Below are 19327 nucleotides of genomic sequence, written 5' to 3' on the forward strand. Positions count from 1 at the left end.
ACAAAAGCAATCATTTTGTGGAATTTTTGACTAACCCCATTGACTAACTATTTTCTGAGTACTGAATCAATATGGGCATTTAACTTTGATAACTTCAGCGATCACAAAACATTTCCTCATTCAGTGTCCAAAACTGACAGTAAAGGAAAATAACCACCATGCCTTCAGATGTGACATGTAAAATATAAGATGTCCCTTTTTTTTGTTTATTAGTTTGCAGGTACAAAAACAATACGTGTCTGAGGAAGTGCTTTTAAGATTGCAAGTGTTTTGTAAACTTGGCATTATTTCTGTTAATCTAGTAAAAAGTTCAAGGTGTGGTTTTAAGACTCTTCCTGTTTAATTTCCTGTTGTTATCCACCACAGGTCTCATCTAGATAAGACTGCTAGCAACAACTGGGCTAAGATTAAAGTCTTTCCTCAAAAGGAACAAAGCTATGGAAAATGGAGAAAAGTTACAATGAAAAGGCAAGTAGGTTTCTCGTTTCAAGATACAAGTCCTCTCCCATGGGGAACCTCCATCTTTCTCAGACACAAACTTCACCATGCTATTGAGGTTAAATTGAAAGCATTTGTGTTCCTCACTCCTGGCTCTATAAAGCAATACATTGGGAACAGCAGTTGCCTCCATGCAAGTGAGCAGCAGCTCCTCTGGCCACAATCACACCTTTCTCTTGCTTAGAGATTGGCAGGGAACTCTTCTCAGCCCAGACGTATAGAACCACTTCATTGTAGGACAACTGCATGTGCTGCTTCTCATGGGACTTCTTCATTCCAGATGGAACCATCAGGGTGTCACATACAACTAGACAGTCAGGTTGAACTGTACTTGTGTGTGTATGCAGCGCCAAAATAGCGTGCCAAGAAAAAGATTCATCTATAAACATTTCACAGATTAAGTTCGCCTGATTCTGTGATGCTTGCGTGTTTCTCTAGTAGCATGGCATACACAGAGTTCTGTGCAAAGGCCAGAAAGTTAAGCTCCTTGCCCAACAGGAAAACAGTATTTTAGAATAAATGCATATCATAAAATTCTTCATTGTCCTTAATGTGGATTAATGCATAGGCAGCAAAAATTGGAACCTCACTTATTGGTGTCAACATCTTGAAGTGGTGGAATCCCATGTTATGTTATGAAATACTGAGGACTAAGTTCAATCGTTGTAGAGCATGAATTCAGAGGGACTCAATGGTTTAAGAGTATGTAGTTCAATAATCCATGTTTACTCACTTTTGTCTTGGGAAATAACACCTTATATAATCACTCAGGCTACAAGGACTAAGCTCAGTTCAAACCAGTTCCCCTTTATTATTAGGTCCAGCTTCACAATACATATTCCAGGACTCAACAAAAAGGAAGAAGTAATTTCAAATAGGTAATATTATAATGTCTGTATCCAGGCAATTGTTGTACAATCAGGTAGCATTAACAATAAACCCATGGGAAGCTCATCTGGAAGAGAACAGATATTGAGGATTAGTTCAGGAATATCTACCTTCTTTTCAAGCTCTCCATCTCTCCCAGCCACCACAAAGCCTATGAAAGAGAAAGTGGGTGAGTGGAAGGGTTGGGAGAACATGCTTCAATCTGCATGCTGGGCAGTTGCATATGAACAACTTGCTGCACAGAGTGGCTTAAAGAGACCACATATGACCGCCATTTGTCTCCTCCAGTCCTGTGACATCTTGGTATTTTCCCCACACCTCAAACATACATGCATTCTAAAGAACTGAGACTTTGCAATCCACTTTGAAACTATTTACATATTTTACCTATACACATCATATTTCCCAGCAATCCTTCAACACTTGGTTTCATAACAACATTTGCTAAACGATTTTTGCCCTTTAAATAGGAAATGATTGTGTTCTTGATAAGCGATCTGCATAGTACAGAGGAAGTGAGCTTCAACGTCTTTCGGATAGGCTTCACACTCATGGATGACTTGGCAGGGAAGAGGGAACTAGCAAAACCCATTTCCAATTCACGGATCAAGATTATGTGAATTTTTCACTCAAAGCCTGCATAATTCTAGTGTTTACATAAAACATACAGCAGATGGTGCCCGAGCAGTGGAAAATAGTGAAGTGGCTACCAATGAGCACACAGTTTGAGTTTCTGGTTCACTATAACCAATGCAGCATTAAAAAAGCAGCTCAGATCCTTCACTGTTCAAAAACAATAACCGTCTCTTCTCCCTGCAAAGGCCACCTTACCAAAATGATTACTTGTGAAGAAACAGTATATTATTGCCAAAACAAATTCAAGCTTGTGCAGGATTGCAAATAATTTAGGGAAATCCAGCTAGGCTCATCTGTAGTGCTGCTTCTTTGTCCCCTCCCCGCTGCTATGACACTGAGCGGTAATTCTGCAAATTTTTCCTGTAAGTTAAAAGGTATCGTTCTAAGACTGTAACTGCCACATGTATTGCAAGTTGTCACTAAACATACATCTTCCATAGCACTGCCCTATTGAAGCCTGGAGTCTCTAATGCTGCCCCATTAAGAGAGCAGCAGCATTAGCTTGGGTAGGCTGATCAAGCCTCATTGTTAGCTCAGCAAATATGAGCACAGGGGAAAAGCACCTGGTTGCCAGGAACAAATCATTACTCAATGGAGGCAACTAGGCACACAGTAGAACTACAAGACTGTGTTCGAATCTGATTTGAAAATATGGAGCCTGACTTCATGGTATCTGAGAGATGTCTACTGTATTTTTCTTCAATCTTTTTAGACTAAGGGAACAGTAATTCAAATAAATGAAGTGTGGCCCACAGGAAAAAACTGAGTCAACATGGAATTTACAGGAATATTTTTTTCCTGTAACACATTTTAAATTCCTCAGGTAATGTAGGTACTGGAGCCACAAGACAAGGTGTGAGCCATTTGGGGCATATCAAGCAACCTAGCCATGCTGCAGGCATACACCAAAATTCCTCTCCATCATACCAAACAGCATGCAAATCTATTTTCGAAGTTCTTCACAACTCCCTTTAACAACTAAATGCCATATAGGGAGTTTTAGGCTGGATGGGCTCACCCAAATGACTGGAAAATGTGTTCCCTTACCAATGAAGTTTACACTTTGTCCAGGCCAAGTTCCTCTGGGGTTGAGATTCCCAATTCATTCAAAGTTGGTCTAAGTTCCTGGATAACATATGGGTATATTTCCTTGTGAGGCCCTGCTTTGTCCTAATTGAAACAGACCACAAAATGAATTCAAAATAAAAAAGGAACAAAAGATCTAGCAAAACCAAGAGAGATTTATATCCAAGACCAAAAGTGTTAATCCTTCAATGGTCATAGACTCATTCAAGCAAAAACATACAAGTATTTTTTTAAATATACAGGAGATAAGAATTTGATGAGTTAGAAAGCAAAATTTACTGCTTCAAAATACAACTTGCAGGTCCAAGTGGCTATATAAGGCTGCAAAGCTATACTCAGAAGGAAGAGAGTCCCATTGAGCTCAATGGGACTTTTGTCTGATAGGATTGCACTGCATGTAGAGAAAGACAAAGAGGAAATGTTGGCCAGAGGGGCCATACCTCAGAGGGGGTAAAACACACGTTTTGTGTACTAGAGGTTACAGGTTCAGTCCCTAGCATCCCCTGTGAAAAGTATCTCAGGGTTAACAGGACTAGGAAGACCTATGCTACATACTTTAAAAAGTCACTGCCAGTCAGAACACAATGTGGGCAAAATACACTGGCTTGGCTCAGTGTAAGGCAGCTTTCTATGTCTCTCAAAGCTGGTCCAACAAATTTCTTATACAAAGTGCCAAGGCACTTTATGGACCACCAGCAACAGCCGTGAGCCCCAATATACACATTATTGCAAAAAACCGAGAATCAGGATGTTGGCACTTCACATTCAGTGTCATTTCACTGACCTTTACAACTTCTAAGATACGGACTGCACTGGCAAAGTCATTTAGTCGTCTGCATGCCCTCAAAGCAGCATCAATTATTTTTGGTTCTGGAACCAGGTCATAACCAACCAGTGTGTTCATACCTGTCAGAATGAAGAGCAATTTGAGAATACTCAACCTTTCTTACAGGCTTAGGTAGTATGCCATACAGATTCCACCTTTCTTCCCAGCATTCATGGCATTTCTGAATATATCAAGCATCCCAGGACTGTTTATTAAAACCAAATTGAACTCTTTGACACTGCACAGGTTTCTATTTTCTTGCCATTGAATATTACCATTGAATATTACTACAGTACATATAACTGCCAACATGACATTTCGCTTAAACTCATGATTAAAAAATCAGAGGTCAAATCCAAGCAATTCTCACTTCAGTGACAGAATTGTTGATTCTCTTATCTTAATTTAATCCCAAGTTCCACAATAAAGCTTCCATTTATTGCTTTGCATTTTTTAAGTTCAGTCAACATTTTCAAGGTTCTAAATGTTTGTGAATATTATGTTTCCTGTCCATTTAGTGTATTTCACAGACATGGGAAGTTTTCTACAAGGCTAGTTACTTATTAAGCTATCCATTGCTGGTTAACCTCTGCTTCTAAGAAAAGTCATTCAGAAAACATGTCATTGTGCTTTCACTTCTAAGTGAAAGCACAGTGACATGTTTTCCTCTGTAAACTTACTAATTCTACCTACAGAATTCTCCCTTTGCTCGTCAGCGCCACCCCTTTTTACTTTAACAGATTATTGCAAATAATCCAACAGTCAAAGAGATGTATGATTTTAGTTCATTCACAGTGTCCTAGAGTGCTTCCAGAGAGAAGGTGCCTAGCACCACCAATTAGAAGGCACTCTTTTTCTCCTGTGAAGAGAAAACTCCCTGGAAAGGACCCTGATGCTGGGAAAGACTGAAGGCAAAAGGAGAAGGGGACGGCAGAGGATGAGATGGCTAGATAGCATCACGGATGCAATGAATATGAACTTGAGCACGCTCCGGGAGACAGCGCAGGACAGGAAGGCCTGGCGTGCTATGGTCCATGGGGTCACGAAGAGTCGGACACGACTGAACGACTGAACAACAACAACAACTTTTTCTCCTTAATGGATTTATGTGGTAAGAAAAGACAGAAGGAGTGGGAAAACATGGGAGGGTTACGAGTGGAAGTCTGCTGGAATACAGCAGAAGTTCTTATATGACCAATCCAGCCTCTCTACCTGCAACACAACAGTATGTTGAGGTATGGCTTAAATACCAAGGAATTGGAAGACTGGATCCATTTTCACTACAGTTTTGTACTATTCATGTAGCTGTTAAAGTGTCTGATCTGTGATCTTCAAGGCTTTGCCATAGTTCCATTAAGGCCACTGTAATGTTGGACAGGGTCTGAAAAAGGACAGTACAAACTGCTGAGCACAAACATCACATCTGCCTTACTGAAATGCTTACTTTTGGCAGCATCACCACAGAGCAATGCAGGCTTCCTATGCTTTTCAATGTTCCCTCTCAGCCTTACCTTTCCTAAGCTCCCAGGCATCAATATCAGGTTTGTTGAAGTATGTCACCCAACGAGCATCGAACTCTTCATCTGACTCATGTGCCCCATGAGAATAGCAGCGTACAGGCAACACCGCTGTGTGACAAAAACAGGGAAGGGAGAGAAGAGGATGATGTTAAGAGTCCAAGGGTAAAGCTGCAACACAGCAGGCATAAACATGAAAGCTGTTTATATATGAAAACCAACAACCCAGCCCAGTTATGTAACTTTGCGCTTACCAAAGGTCGGTTGCCACTTGGCTATGCAGGGACAAATGCCGAGTTCAGCTGCCTGCCCACCTGGGTCAGCCCCAGCCTACTGTTGCCTCAATGGTGCACTATGCTTCCCAGTCCAGGAAAACACAGTGAAGCATTATGGCAGTTCACTCTCTCCCAGTAGAGAACCATGCACTGAAGCTGGTAGCAACCACAACAGCCTGCAGGATGCACCAGCTGGGGAAACCTGGTAATTAACCTTATGGCTGCTGTATGAGAATTCCCCATTGTCTGGCAGAAGAGGGAGATACGCCTACATGTTTCAGCAGGCAAGCAGTGGAAAATCTATCCCATAGTACCGGTTTGCAATGCTGCCGCAATGCATTTTCAATGTTCACAGGAAGGTAAGTCACCCAAACCCTAATTTACTTTCTCTTTAGAAGAGCAGGCTTTCCAATAGTCCAATAATTATTCATTTGTAAATAGACCTTAACTTTCATATACACAAAATATATCTCTAAGCTTTTAGAAAGACTCCAGTCATTACAATGTTATTTTATGGACAAGTTCAGGAACAATGGACAGGTCCATCTGAAAGGATCCTCTGCACCTAAAAAAGTACATTGATGGAAGTGTATTATGATGATGGCAGTTTATGATTCAGCAAATAAAGGCAAAAGGGGAAAGGCAATCTATTGCTTCAAGGTTATGAAATACTGGAGCTTTGTACTGAAGTACTTGCCTGGCAGCCATATGCAACAAGGAACTATATGCAGGCAAGAACAGTTTTTTTTTATATGGGCCACCAGAATCAGGGCTCACTGGCTGCCTGCCCACTCCCTCATCTCTACTGCCTCTGACTCAACACTACCCACCAGCCCCACTGTGCAAGGATGAATCACAGCAAAAAAAAAAACAACCCAAGACTTCTGCATTAACAGCTTGGAATTCTATTCTGTGTATAGATAGGCTAGTCAAAAGGGCTGTGTGTAACTTCTGTGGGCTTATTTTCAAGGCTGACAGTACAAACCTATATATGCCTACTCAGACGTAAGCTCAATGGCTTTTAATGGGACTTATTTTCTTCCAAGTAAGTAAGTGTGTATAGGACTGCAACCTGCAACAGCTAGTTTGGTACCTTCAGGGAAAAAATTATTCCTAAATGTTTAAGAATAGGTGCTGGATGGACTTTAAGGGAGGATGACTTTTACTATTACTCCTTCTTCTTAAGCACCCAAAAGACAACGTTCTGTACAGAGTAAGCGCCTAGACCAGCCTCTGGCAATACACCAGCCGACAACAAAACCCAGCCTGTAAGCTTACAAGCTAAACAGACAAGTGACAGGAAGGAAAGAGGAAGAGAAAGTAATGGAGAAAGACATTAAATTAAAATCTCATTAAATAGAAAAGGCATGAGAAAAAAGATATGTCAAGACACATCTTACAGTGTGGGAGGACCTGGATTGAATGAATATCTGGAAGCAACAAGATCCAAAGATAATGTACTGTCAGAGAAAATTGATATTCAAAACTGATATAATCTAAGGAGTGGCTCTAAGACAAACTCCCATGTCTAGATTACCAGTTCATATTCTACTCAATACAGCATGTAAGAGTACTGTCATTTGATGGCTATTACGTATAACTTGTCTATTTTAAATGTATTAAACCATGCTTAGATGAGACTTTGGAATTACTACATTTGCTGGTATTCAATTCAACATTTCAGTTCTCTTAAATAATTCAACTCAGCAGGACAATTAGTTAAAATCTGAGTGGGGATGTATGGATTTTGTTAAATCTATTCTGTCTGTGTTTCGTGGATTGTCATGGCATCTTTCGTTCCATCGTCTGCTTATTGATGGAATTGGTTTATTTGTTTTTACCAGAATTTTGTTCATTACTGCAAATGCAGATTAGCGCTAATCTTCCCCAAAAGTGAAAAACTGGTCTATAAATCCGTGGAATCCGCATGACTTGGAAAAAGCCAGTCCACTGTGGAATCCACAGGTCAGATAAGTCTGAACTTATTTGAATCTGTTGTGGATTTCTCTGACATCCCTAAATATGAGCATACAAATTCCTTTCATTCCAGAAGTAGTTCAACTGCACCATCCACAAAAGAAATTAAGACAAGGAATTTTAAATTCCAGGTGTTTTGGCTACCCTAGAAATGTAACGCTGACTCTTAGGCTGCAAATTATCCATTACATACTTGATTTTCCTGCTCTTTAAGTTAATAAGCCTCAGCCTCAGAATAGCTGTTCTACAGTTACTTATCTCCACAGTAAAACAGGCAGTACTGTAATGTTGCTGGACTAAGATGACTTTCAGTACCCTCACTAATTACTATTTCCACAGATTTGAGATAAACTATGTCTGTTAAATGAATGTAAAACCTGCTTCAGTTTTTAATGTAGTTGTATCCTTCATTTCCAGTTCCTTCCTCTGTCAAATTGTGGAATAAGTACAAGACACAAAGGCAATGCAACATCTGCTAAGTAAATGGCCCTTCAGAAAGACACAGATATCAAGATCTCATCAGTGACAGCATTCCCCATATGCAATGCAACATTAGTGAAATTTACTGGGCCCATTTCTCTGCTGTTGTCCTTTCCTGTGGAAAATTGATTTTGTTGAAGGGTAGGCTACCTGGTAGCATCCAGATGTTTTGGACAACTCCCATAAGTCCTAGCCAGCACGGCCAATGGCCAGTGATTCTGGAAGTTGTAATCCAAAATATCTGAAGGGCGCCAGGTTGCCTACCCCTGATTAGGTATTGATTTCGATATTTCTTTCATATTCAAGGATCTTGCAGCACCTTAAAGACTTTAAAGGTTTGATCTTTTCTTTTAGATGTCATAAAACTTGTGTTTGCTGTAAACACACGTTTTGTGGCACCTAAAACACACACACACACACACACACCCCTTAAAGACTAAGCCTAACAGACGGAATATAGCAATCTCTTCAGGATTTGCCATGATTTCCAAACTAGTTCTTTGCAACTTCACTACTGCTATTAATTTGGCCCCATCCTATTTTTCTTATGGTTTTAGCACCATTGACTACTGTGATGGTAGGTATGTTGAATTTTATGACACAGCAGCACTGTGATGGAGAAACCGCTGCTTGGATACTTTCTAATAACCAGGTATTGGGAATTAAGAACGTGTCTTAAAATTGCCATGAGAGCACGCTAAAGCGTTACCATCCAAGAAACAGAAGTGGCTCCAGGGAGCCCCTTGCACCCGCTGTCTTGTCAAACACAACACACAGCCAGTTGCCTTAAAAAAATTAAACACACAGCTGGAAGGACCAGCTTCATGGCTAACTTCAAGCAAACTCAGTGAACTTCCCACAATGCAGAGCCAAAGTAGAGAGGTTATATGCCATAACAGATGCGTTAGCTTTTAAGGGGCTACAATGCTTTTTCCAAATTGCCTACGCACATCATTTATGAATACACTTGTTTTGTAAAATGCTCTAAACTGGTATACTTCTGCAAGTACAATAATACCCCCAGGTGCCCAGATGTTCAAGTAATGCTACTAGTCTGAGGAGTAGCAGCTATTACGCAAGTGTGAAAAAATTCTACACACAGCAAGTGGGATGCAGCCTCTTATACATTTTGGATGCAGCCTCTTATACAAAGGTGATCTGTAACTTGGGGCAGGAAGAGCTTATTAGTTTGGTGGTAGAACATTAATCCTGTGATAAATCAGATTATCTTTTAAAAAATCAGAACACAAGCCTGTGAACAAAACAGGGTAGTCCCTTAGAGGAGCAGGTTTGTGACAGCCTCTTCAACCGAAGTCTGGGGCTTTAAAAGACATGACAAAGTGCTGGAATAAGAAAAAACTAGAAGCAGTTTAAAGTTACACAGCGAACAAGGAGGAACACCCCTTCAAGAGTTAGTAACAGCTTCTTTAAAGCTGCTCTCCCCATGATCCATTGTGTGGCCCGCTGAACGGATAATGTTGCTTTCAGTTTCACTATTAGAGAAGTGCAGGTTAGAACATAAAAATATTTGGCCATGTTTGCAAAGGGCAGGGTAGAAGAGAGAAGAAAAAATGTGCAGGATCCTAGTTTGTAAAGTACGTTAGTCAAGTTCAAAATAGCCAACTCCAGCTACCTTTATGCCTGAAATGAAGAAAATGACAAGAGTCATGGACTAGGGCTCACACTATATATGATAGACTGGTTTGTTTAAACCCAGGCCTGCCCACATCCTAAATGGGTGGGAGATCTGCTTTAAGAACAAGAGGAGATGCCTGGGTGAGGAGAGCTGAATCTCCACCTGTTGTTTGCCTTTCTGCTCTCCCCATCCCCTTTATGTGGTGTTCACCCAGGTGTCTCCCTTCCAGAATCACGAGTCCAGCTTCAAAAAAGTGATGTTTGGAGAGGCTGTGAACTGCAGGCACCCCTACCTTTATGCCCCTTTTTGCTCTAAGAATCAAGCCCCAACCTACCTGCTTGATACATGATTAGGAGCCCTCTTTAAAACTTCAGTTTGCCCCAATGTCAGATGTACTTTGCGCCTAGCAGCAGCAGATCACCACAGGATGAGATTTGTGAGTGATCCGGTTATTCAGTTTTGCAATGCACATTTTGGAATTATAATACATAATCTCTCAAGTTCACCTGGTAAGGTTTTTTTGGCTAGGGGAAGCTCTGACAACACATAAGGCACAAAAACTAGCAAAAGGTCAGAAGATGCAAAGAACTTAACATCACTGGAATTACAGAAGATAAGCAAAGGTGGGAGTGCCTGTAGAGTGCCAAGTCAGATGTAAAATGGGACAACAGTGACCCTGAAAGTAAGTGAGAAAAAGGTGGGATATAAATGTAGTAATAGTCAAAGCTACATATGTGAACTCTGAAGCCGAGGCATGTTTCAAACACAACTATCTTATCAAACAGGAGCAACACCCTAAGCACCCTTTTGAAATGGGAGTGGGAGAGAGAAGTGTTTACTATGTATTTATCACATTTCCTTTGCAGGAACTCAGGGTATCATACATGATCATCCATCCCATTGCACTCTCACAACAAACTTGTGCAGTATGTTAAGACTGAGTGCAAGTGACTGGCTCAAGGTCACCCAATGAACTTTGTGTTTCCTTGGCAATACTGAGAAAGTATAGGGCCAAATATAACAGCTTGGGTTTGTTTGTTTTTTAAAGCCTGGACCTTTGCTATATGGCTGACAAAATGGAGGTCCCACCTAAAAGGAGGAAGAATAACGCAATTCAGCTAGAAATGCCTATCCTGCCTGCCCTTAATAACACCTACCTATTTCCTGGAGGAAACAAAACGCCAAATTAAGATGGGGAGGAGAATGCACTGCAAATAAGACCAGGCTCGGGAGCGGAGAAAGAACCAGAGACAGCACCAGTTCAAAATGAAAAAGGGTGGCTGGCTGACTCCGGGTTTGGGGGGGGGGGAGACATGAACCCCAATAATACAGAAAAATGCTTAATTCATAAAAACGCTCAAATCGCATTACTGCATCCTGGTGACCCTGCGGGGCTCTCCCTCTCCCCCCCCCCCCCAGCCACCTTAGCCTTCGACCCGCTCCTCTCCTGGAATCAGCCGGTCACTCCTTCAATGTCACCTTCCGGCCAAAGCAAACGGAAACACCGCGAGTGAGCGAGAAGAGGCCACCCGAGGAAAGCGGCTCAAGAGCCGATGGGATCCACTCCTGACACCCCACCCCCGCCGCTGCCTCCTGCCAGCGCAGCGACGCTGAGCTCCTGGCCCAAGGTCACGCCGTGCCTCTCCGCCTCGCCTACCTCGCAGGGCTGTTGTGGGGATGGAAGCGGAGAAGCGGCCGTGTATGCGGCCCCGAGGTGGGGAGCTGACACTTCTCTCCGCCCCCGGCCCCACAGCAACTCCGGGCTCCCTCTCACGCCTGCTGCCCCGAGGCGCCGGCCGGGAAGTCGGCGTGAGGCGGCGCTTGAGGGGCAGGGGAGGAAAGAGACCCCGGGCAGGCGCCAGGCCGCAGGGGCAGCCTCCCAGGCAACGGGGTCACGGCAAGGACACGGCGCGGCCTGTGAGGGGGCCCGGCGGCGGCGGCAGGCAGGCGAGGAGGGGGAGGCAGCGGTGAAGGAGAGCGGGCCGGCCGGCGGCTCACCTGCGGGGGACGCCCTCGGGGCCAGGCCGCGGACGGCGGGCGCGGCGGCGCAGCGGCGGAGGAGCTGAGCGGCTGCCAACATGGCTGAAGAGGGGGGAGGAGGAAGAGGGGCGGCGGAGGGCGCGGGGCAGCGACAGGCAGCGCGGCTGGGGCGGGCGGGCGGGCTGGTTTGCCCGCGCGGCGACTGCGGCGGCTCGTTTCCCTCCTTCGCTCGTTTCCCCTCACAGAGAGACACACGCGCGCGCGACTCGGCCACGCGCCGCACCTCGCCGCCGCCGCCGAGGGCAAAAGTGGGAGGAGCCGAGCTACGGCGGCGCCGGGAGGACACGCTGTGCCCTGAGCCTAGGACGCCGCGGTGAAGAAGACGGCAAGGGGGGGGGAGGAGGAGGAGGAGGAAGAACGGGGCAGCGCGGCGCAGGCGCAGTCGCTCGCTTCCAGGCAGCGCCGCAAAATGAAAGGGCGGAGCCCGCCTTGAGGGGAAGGGAAGGCGGCGCGCGAGGCGCCATTTTCTCAGGGGAGCGGGCGGGGCTAATCCTCAGGGTTGAATGACAGGCGGCGGTGGGCGAGGCGCTCGGACCTGGGAGCCAATCGGAGATCAGCGGCAGAAACATCCTTATTAGTATTATTATTATTGCTATTATTTCTTCCACGGACGCTTACAACGTACAGAGTCCCCGTCCCCAAGGAGTTTAGGATCTAAAATGTTAATAATAATAATAATAATAATATAGCATTTTAATGTTTATTATTATTAATAATAATAATAATTTTTGTGAACCTGCCAGAGACCTTTGGCTATTGGAGGGTATAGAAATATAATAAATGATAAATGATGTTGATAATAATAATAATAATTAATAATAATAATACATATAGTAATAACATTTTAGATCCTAAACTCCTTGAGGGCAGGGACTTTATAAGGAGCTGTAGACATAGATGACAATATATATAAAAACTTTTAAGTACCTATGTGTGTGGCTCCTTACAAAATCCAAGAGGTTAGGTCTCTGTCCCCAAGAGGCTTACCATCCATAGTTGTTGTTGTTGTTATTTAACAGGGGTAGAGCAAAAAAAAAATAGATTTGCTCATAACCTGTTTTCTCTGAAAATGGCTGGTGTGTCCCCCAGATTTGCACCTATATACAACCCACAACTCACTTCTGGAACCCACTACCACAAGATGCGGTGGTGGCCACTAGCTTAGGTGGCTTTAAATGAGGGTAAAAATTGGACGAGGGGGACGGTACCCCAAAGTTTGTTTTTATGATATTTTGCTTTAGAGCAGGGGTTGGCAACTTGTCGCCCTCCAGATGTTTTGGCCTGCAATTCCCATCAGCCCTAGCCAGTATAGCCAATGATGAGGGATCATGGGAGTTGCAGGCCAAAGCATCTGGAGAACAAAAATCAGAAGGGAGGCAACAGGGATGAAAAAATGCAAGAAGAGAACACGTTCTCAGAGGTGCCAAAGGGAAACTTGTTTATTTGAACCCAATGCATTTCGGAGACTGAGGCTCCTTCATCAGGGGCAATCTTGTAAAATGCAAATGCTGCAAACAAACTCAGCCAGCTTACTGAGGGAGTGGCTATCCTTCACACACCATCCGAAGTAGCTATCCTTCATCATTCGCTTTGACACAGCAAGAAGAGAGCGAGTTCTCAGAGGTGCCAAAGTGAATGATGAAGGATAGTCATTGGATGGTGTATGAAGGATAGCCACCGCCTTAGTAAGCTGCTGCGTTTGCTTTAAAGCAACTTGTGGAGTAATTTTGGGTTGAAGGGCAGGATATAATCTCTCACAATAAAGAAAGAAGTTAAAGTAGGGCAATACCTTTACTAGAAGCAGCCGAATCAGCACAAAAAAGCTTTCAGGTTCATCAAGGCATTTTGCTGCCGGAGGTGAGAAACTAGGGGTCAGATTTCCACTCAACCATTAAGCCTACAAGGCAGCCTTGGGCAAATCACTGTCAGCCTAGCCCACCTCACAGGGTTGTTGTGAGGTCACACAACAACACACAGCTCTGAGCAGCTTGAAGGCTCTAAAGGTAATACATTTCCACCAGCAATAAAAGAGAAAGGGCTTGTTTGTTTATTATGATCATTGAATGGTGTAGATTCCTCATTTCTAATAATTTTTTAAGCTATTCATTTAACTTACAGCCTCATCTGGAGATGGCACGATGTTAGAAATTTGCAGGGGAGTTGACTTGCAGGCTGATCCTATGGAGGTTTACTTGGAAGCGAGTTCCAGTGATTTCAACAGAACTTATCCCCCAAAAAATGTTTCTAAGTTTGAAGCCACAGGGCGTCTTTGCTTCTTTTCTTTCTTTTTGGTAGTAGTTCATTCATGTATTACTTTAAGCTGAAACACTTTTCTCGTCATTACAAAAACAACGTCTGCAGTGGAGGTGTCATCTAAGTAATCCATCAGGAGCTCAAAATGCTAGAGAAGACACACATGGCAAGCTCAGAGGCAGAAACTTGTGTGGCTAAACATGCGCTTGCTGACAATCCGAGTTACATGGGCCCTCCACTGCGGGCAAAATTGCAACAGTCAGCCTGCACCCTGCCATGTGAATCAGTTCTGTGTGTCAGAAAGGGGAACTGTTATGGCCCTAGACCATGCCTACTTTATTTATTTATGTAAAGGATTTTTATCCCATTCCTCCGCCAGAAAACCTCCTGGCAATCAGTAAGACAAGACAGTCCCTGCTGCAGGCTTACAGTCTAGAAAGACACAACACACAAGGAAAAAGGTATGGGGAGGGAAGAGAGGAAAAATAAGATGCTTTTCAGCAGGGCTGGTGGGATGGCGCTGCTTCCCCTCTCAGTTCCCTCTCTACAGCCTGCTGGAATGGCTGCTGCTGCTGGCAGTTGAGAGAGAAAGGAACATTCATCCGGGTGGTCCTTTAAAGGCCACAGGAAGCTGCCTTATACCAGCTCAATAGTCCCTCTAGTCCAGTATTGTCTGCTCTGACTAACAGCGGCTCTCTGCGGGAGGTCTTTTGTCTCACCTGCTACCTGACCCTTTCACTGGAGATGCCAGGGTTTGAATCTGGGACCTTCTGCATGCAAAGTGTACCCCTACCACTGCGGAACGGGCCTTTTCCTCATGGATAACCTCACTCACTCTCTTGCTATATGAACTGTTCCTCAGCTGCCACCTTGTGGCTTGTGTAGACCTTTTAAAAACTTTTTTCAAACGTCCACTGCTGAGTTGTGCAGGCTCCAAATATGTCTTTCTTCCATCCAGCACCTCTGCTGCAGGTAAATCACATTTTCCCAATACTCAGTCTGCAATACTGAGTTGTTGGGAAAACATGATTCTTCCCCCGCCCCCCATGCAAGATAGCAGTGCAGGCATGTTGCTCCGATGTCAGCAGGGCTGTGAATCCTCTCTGGGTTTCAGTCAGAACCAGTCAGAACTCTAAAGGAGCTATCCAAGGTGCTGAACCCTGTCTGGGGTTGGATTCAACACCTTGAACAGCTCCTTTAGCATTCTAACTGAAACCAGGAGAGGATTCACAGCCCCACTGACATCGGAGCCACCAGCCTCATCTGCAAGTTAGCACATTATTGTGGACAGTGTTTGCACTAGCGTGACAAGTACCTATTGGACGGTGTCTGTTCCATAGCTATGAGGAGTGTCACACATCCCACACCCCACCGCATGGCATCTAGCGATCTTTTAAAATGATTAAATTCCTTTACAAACAAAAGCCTCATACACATTATTTAGATCATCCAAGCCTGGAGCGCTAATGTAGCTCTAACCACATCACCACACCGCCACTCAAAAAAATTAAAATTGGCAAGCCTACTTCTTTTCTAAAACACTTTGTGAAGGACTTGCATGCTCACTCTTTCCAGCATTTGAGTACTTCACACACACACACACACACACACACACACTGCTATTCCCGTGCAGCAAGGCTACCACAACTTTCAGACTACAAATGGGAGTATATTGAGATAAGTGTGTGCCAAATTTCAGCATTCTACCTAATGTGTGTGTAGCTCAGTCATTTGGAGGCATACTTCCAGTCCCACATTTTGAGGTGGAGATGAACTAGGGCTGGTATCAAGAGAAAGCATGGTTGTGCACCTGCCAAGGGCCCACACTCCAGCAGGGACCCACTGGCAACCCCCTGGAGTTGCTGCTCTTCTTCACCATGGCAACCTGCTTGTTCACCTGCCTCTCACTCTGGCCCAGACAATGGAGGTGGTGAGAAGGAGGAGCAGGAAATGCCACTGCCGACTTGCTCCCTGGCTCTCTGCCTGCCAAGCAAGCCAGTGGGAGCAATGGTGAGAAAGAGGATGAGGGGCAAGAGCAGCTGGTGACAATGACGGTGAGAAGGTGGACTCTCTGTGGGAGGGGGCCCATCAAGGGGGTCTTACCCAAGGGCAGTCAGAAACCTGGAGCTGGCACTGAGATGAACAAATGTTCACTTTTCACAGGGCCTGCAACAGGTTTTGGAGGGTGGGCTCACGTCCTTGTTCACTTAGCCTCTCTGTTTGGGTCCGACCCACCTGGTGGCCCAGAGGAAGAGCACAAGGCAAATGGAGGGCATCGCTCCATCTCCTCACTTTTGTCACTCCGCACCTGCTTAGAGGAGATAGGTGAGCTGGCAGTGATGGCAAGAAGCAGCAGCAGGTTCAGGGGGCTCCAGTGGCTGGCAGTGGGCCTACTGCTGAGCCGTGGGCCTCAGCAGATGCCCAATGATGCCGACCACTGAGGCTGGCCCTTGCCTTTTCATACATTTCTAATAAACGGGGTCCCTTGGGTTACATGCATGCAGAACTTCAGCTTTCTAGGTGGTTTCCAAGTACCTTAACTATATGGGAGTAGATGTAATGTGCCCCATCTTTACAGGCTGAGCTGTAGAACTTTCCCATAAACAGTTTGTGCTAACAATCATAGTGTCTTGAACTACAGGTGATTCCAGCTGATGTTTTTATTGTGCAATCACTGTGCTGCATTCACCAAATTTTACTGGGAGTCCAGACAACATCATCTTCAATGTGTAGCCATCCCAGGTTTCCCCATTGCTTCCATCTTTTTTTCCTCCCAGAAGTAATCTGTTAAGGAAGAACAGAATAAGCAGAATAGTGGCATGATAGCTTTTGATTGATAGCACCAGGAGGCCTCCATCCAGAGGGATTGCTCTATGTCTGGAGGGGTTCCTGTGTTAGCCTGTTGCAGCAAAAGCAACAGAGATTGGTGCCGCCTTAAAGGGTAACACATTTATTATAGTATTTATTACTTACTATTAGATTTATTCATTCCTGGTCTACAGGCTACTTCATAAGATGCACAAAGTGTTATCCTGATCTGGCAGGTGTATATATACTCAGAGGGAATCATAAGCTGTGTGTTTAGAGGGAAATTAAATGCAAAAAGGACAAGAATCACAATTACATTAAAGCTTAAATGTATCATTACAGTGGCCGTTAATAAAGTAGTGTTGGTGATAACACAAACATATTGCCATGGGTAAACTAATTAACAGCTGTAGTGGGATAAAAACCTGTTATCTCAGGGTTGCAGAACCTCAGGTCTGGGGGTCAAATCTGGCCCTCTTGGGCTCCCCAGATGACCATGGCCCCTTCTGCTGGTTTCACCCCCTTTTCTGCAACCATTGATCAGTTGGTAGTTTCCCAGAGAATGTGCAGTTTTTTCCCCATTCTAAGAGAATAGTCCTATGGCTCCTAGATAGCAGCGGGGGCGGGGGGCATATGATAGTTTGGATTCCTGGATCAGAGGACTGAGGAATCTGAGCTCCCCACCCCTCCCGCTCTCAGGCAGCATGGAGAGAACCACATGGGTGACATCAGAGAGGAGGGAAAGTGGGTGGTTCTGTGGGCAGGGAGGGGAGGGGACTGGGCAATGAGCTACCCCAGCCCTCCCTAGCTCCTTTTCCCTCTTCAGAGCCTTAGACAGATGGGCAAAAATGCCCAACCAGCAAAAATGCAGAGTGGGAGAAGTGCAGAGGCAAAGATTGCCTCCGCACTCCTCCCACTCTGCATAGGATGCCCATCAGCCTCTGAGTTTGGAGGCTGCCTGGCATCCCAATAGGATTGTACCCTAAAAGGTTGAAATGCCTCTCCTAAACCTTACTGGCAGTAAGAGTTCTAAGCAAAATTTGTTGGTATTTTTGGCTACACCTCTTTTGCCTCTGGCCCCACCCACCACTGGAATGCAGCCCCCAAGATCTTTTCTGAAATGGAATCCAGCCCTTGGGCTGAAAGAGGTTCAACACCCTGGCATTATCTCGATTCAGGCCACAGGGTGATACTATGTGTATCTCAAATTCCTTCTTTCCAGGCTTGACCATGGAAGCTTTTTCTGGTGTAATTTCTGTTCCCTGTCTTGAGGGAGAGCTGTACAAATTATTATTTGTTCTTTTATGATTCATGCTATCTTGAAGTATGTATACCAAATTTCAGCTTCTTAGTTATTTGGAAGTTTCCCAACAATTCTGAGATGTCCGTGAGTGTTGTCTAAGCATTTTTGTTGGGCCCAAAAGGGCCATAGAGCTCCTACACCATTAACAGCTGCATGACAGGTAGACATTCATCAGATGAAACGTTCCCAGTTGCTGCATTTGCAGGCTGCAAGAAGCCTCCCTTGCTGACGTTTGCTCATTAAATAGCTGTTACAGGTACAAGAATTTTGCCAGAAAGCTTCTTTTTGTCAGTGCTAGTATATGTTGCTGTATCTCTAAACCTCAGAGCAGGTAACGATTTTTTGAATAAAGGCTGTTAGGACTTTATGCAGTATGATCCTTTAGGCTGTTTTCAGTTTTAGTTTTTAGTTTTAGTCCCAGAATTAATTTAAACAAACTCCCCCCTCTCACCCTCTTTCTTTAAGGCAGAAAACTCTTGATCTGCAGCCAACACAGTGACAGGCTTTAAATCTCTGGAGCTGTGGTGCTTTCATAGCTTGAAATTGCCTGAATCTAACATCAATTAATAATAATTTGAAACATTTGCAAAATATTAAATAGAAAAAGGAGGGCAATTTCTTTCCTCTACACTTCACAGGGAGCTGTGAGATATAGCTAGGATGGAGCATGAAGGATATGGGAATTTGGCATCTCGCAGCCATGAAGTTTAAAAAAAAAATATACTATAGCTAGTTCACTGTTATCATTGATGGATGGATATTGATTTCCTACTGGGCTGTGGGAAAGCTAGACCAGAGGTGTCCAAACATTTTGGGTTGGTGGGCACATTTAGAATTTTGAAAGAGTGTTGTGGGTGCTCTCACAAAATGGCTGTTATAGTGGGCATGGCCAGTCACAAGCCACTGTTTACCACAATATCCTTTCTCCTCCTTTTAAAGAACATTTCATAGTCTGGAGGCAGTCATCTGGACATGTATATGGACAGTGGAGGCTAGTGGCTCCGATGTCAGTGGGGTGATAAACCTGCTCTGGGTTTCAGTTAGAGCCAGTCAGAACTCTAAAGGAGCTATCCAAGATGCTGAGCCTTAACCCCCCAAATAGGT

At 44.4% G+C, this 19327-nt stretch overlaps 1 protein-coding gene across 1 annotated transcript; it reads right to left on the reverse strand.

Moving 5' to 3' along the window:
* Positions 1–1285: 1285 nt before the first annotated feature.
* Positions 1286–12095, reverse strand: COX5A (cytochrome c oxidase subunit 5A). Its single transcript, XM_084816916.1, has 5 exons — positions 11818–12095; positions 5446–5562; positions 3893–4014; positions 3070–3192; positions 1286–1453 (listed from the first exon to the last, which is right to left on the reverse strand). Exons 1-4 carry the CDS (start codon positions 11897–11899, stop codon positions 3079–3081), a joined length of 435 nt encoding a protein of 144 aa, XP_084673042.1. The 5' UTR covers positions 11900–12095; the 3' UTR covers positions 1286–1453; positions 3070–3078.
* Positions 12096–19327: the final 7232 nt, after the last annotated feature.

This window comes from Heloderma suspectum, chromosome 11 (assembly GCF_057233095.1).
Source record: "Heloderma suspectum isolate Gila_16-S chromosome 11, 16-S_ref, whole genome shotgun sequence".
Classification (NCBI taxonomy): domain Eukaryota; kingdom Metazoa; phylum Chordata; class Lepidosauria; order Squamata; family Helodermatidae; genus Heloderma; species Heloderma suspectum.

What these genes read in the sequence shown, in the direction of transcription:
- COX5A (XM_084816916.1), bottom strand. Translation starts at nt 11,899, where the DNA reads ATGTTGGCAGCCGCTCAGCTCCTCCGCCGCTGCGCCGCCGCGCCCGCC. An exon ending in CCCGAGGGCGTCCCCCGCAG is followed by an intron (nt 5,563 to 11,817) that starts GTGAGCCGCCGG and finishes TTTGTCACACAG; the next exon opens with CGGTGTTGCCTGTACGCTGC. An exon ending in GTATCTTAGAAGTTGTAAAG is followed by an intron (nt 3,193 to 3,892) that starts GTCAGTGAAATG and finishes TGTTTCAATTAG; the next exon opens with GACAAAGCAGGGCCTCACAA.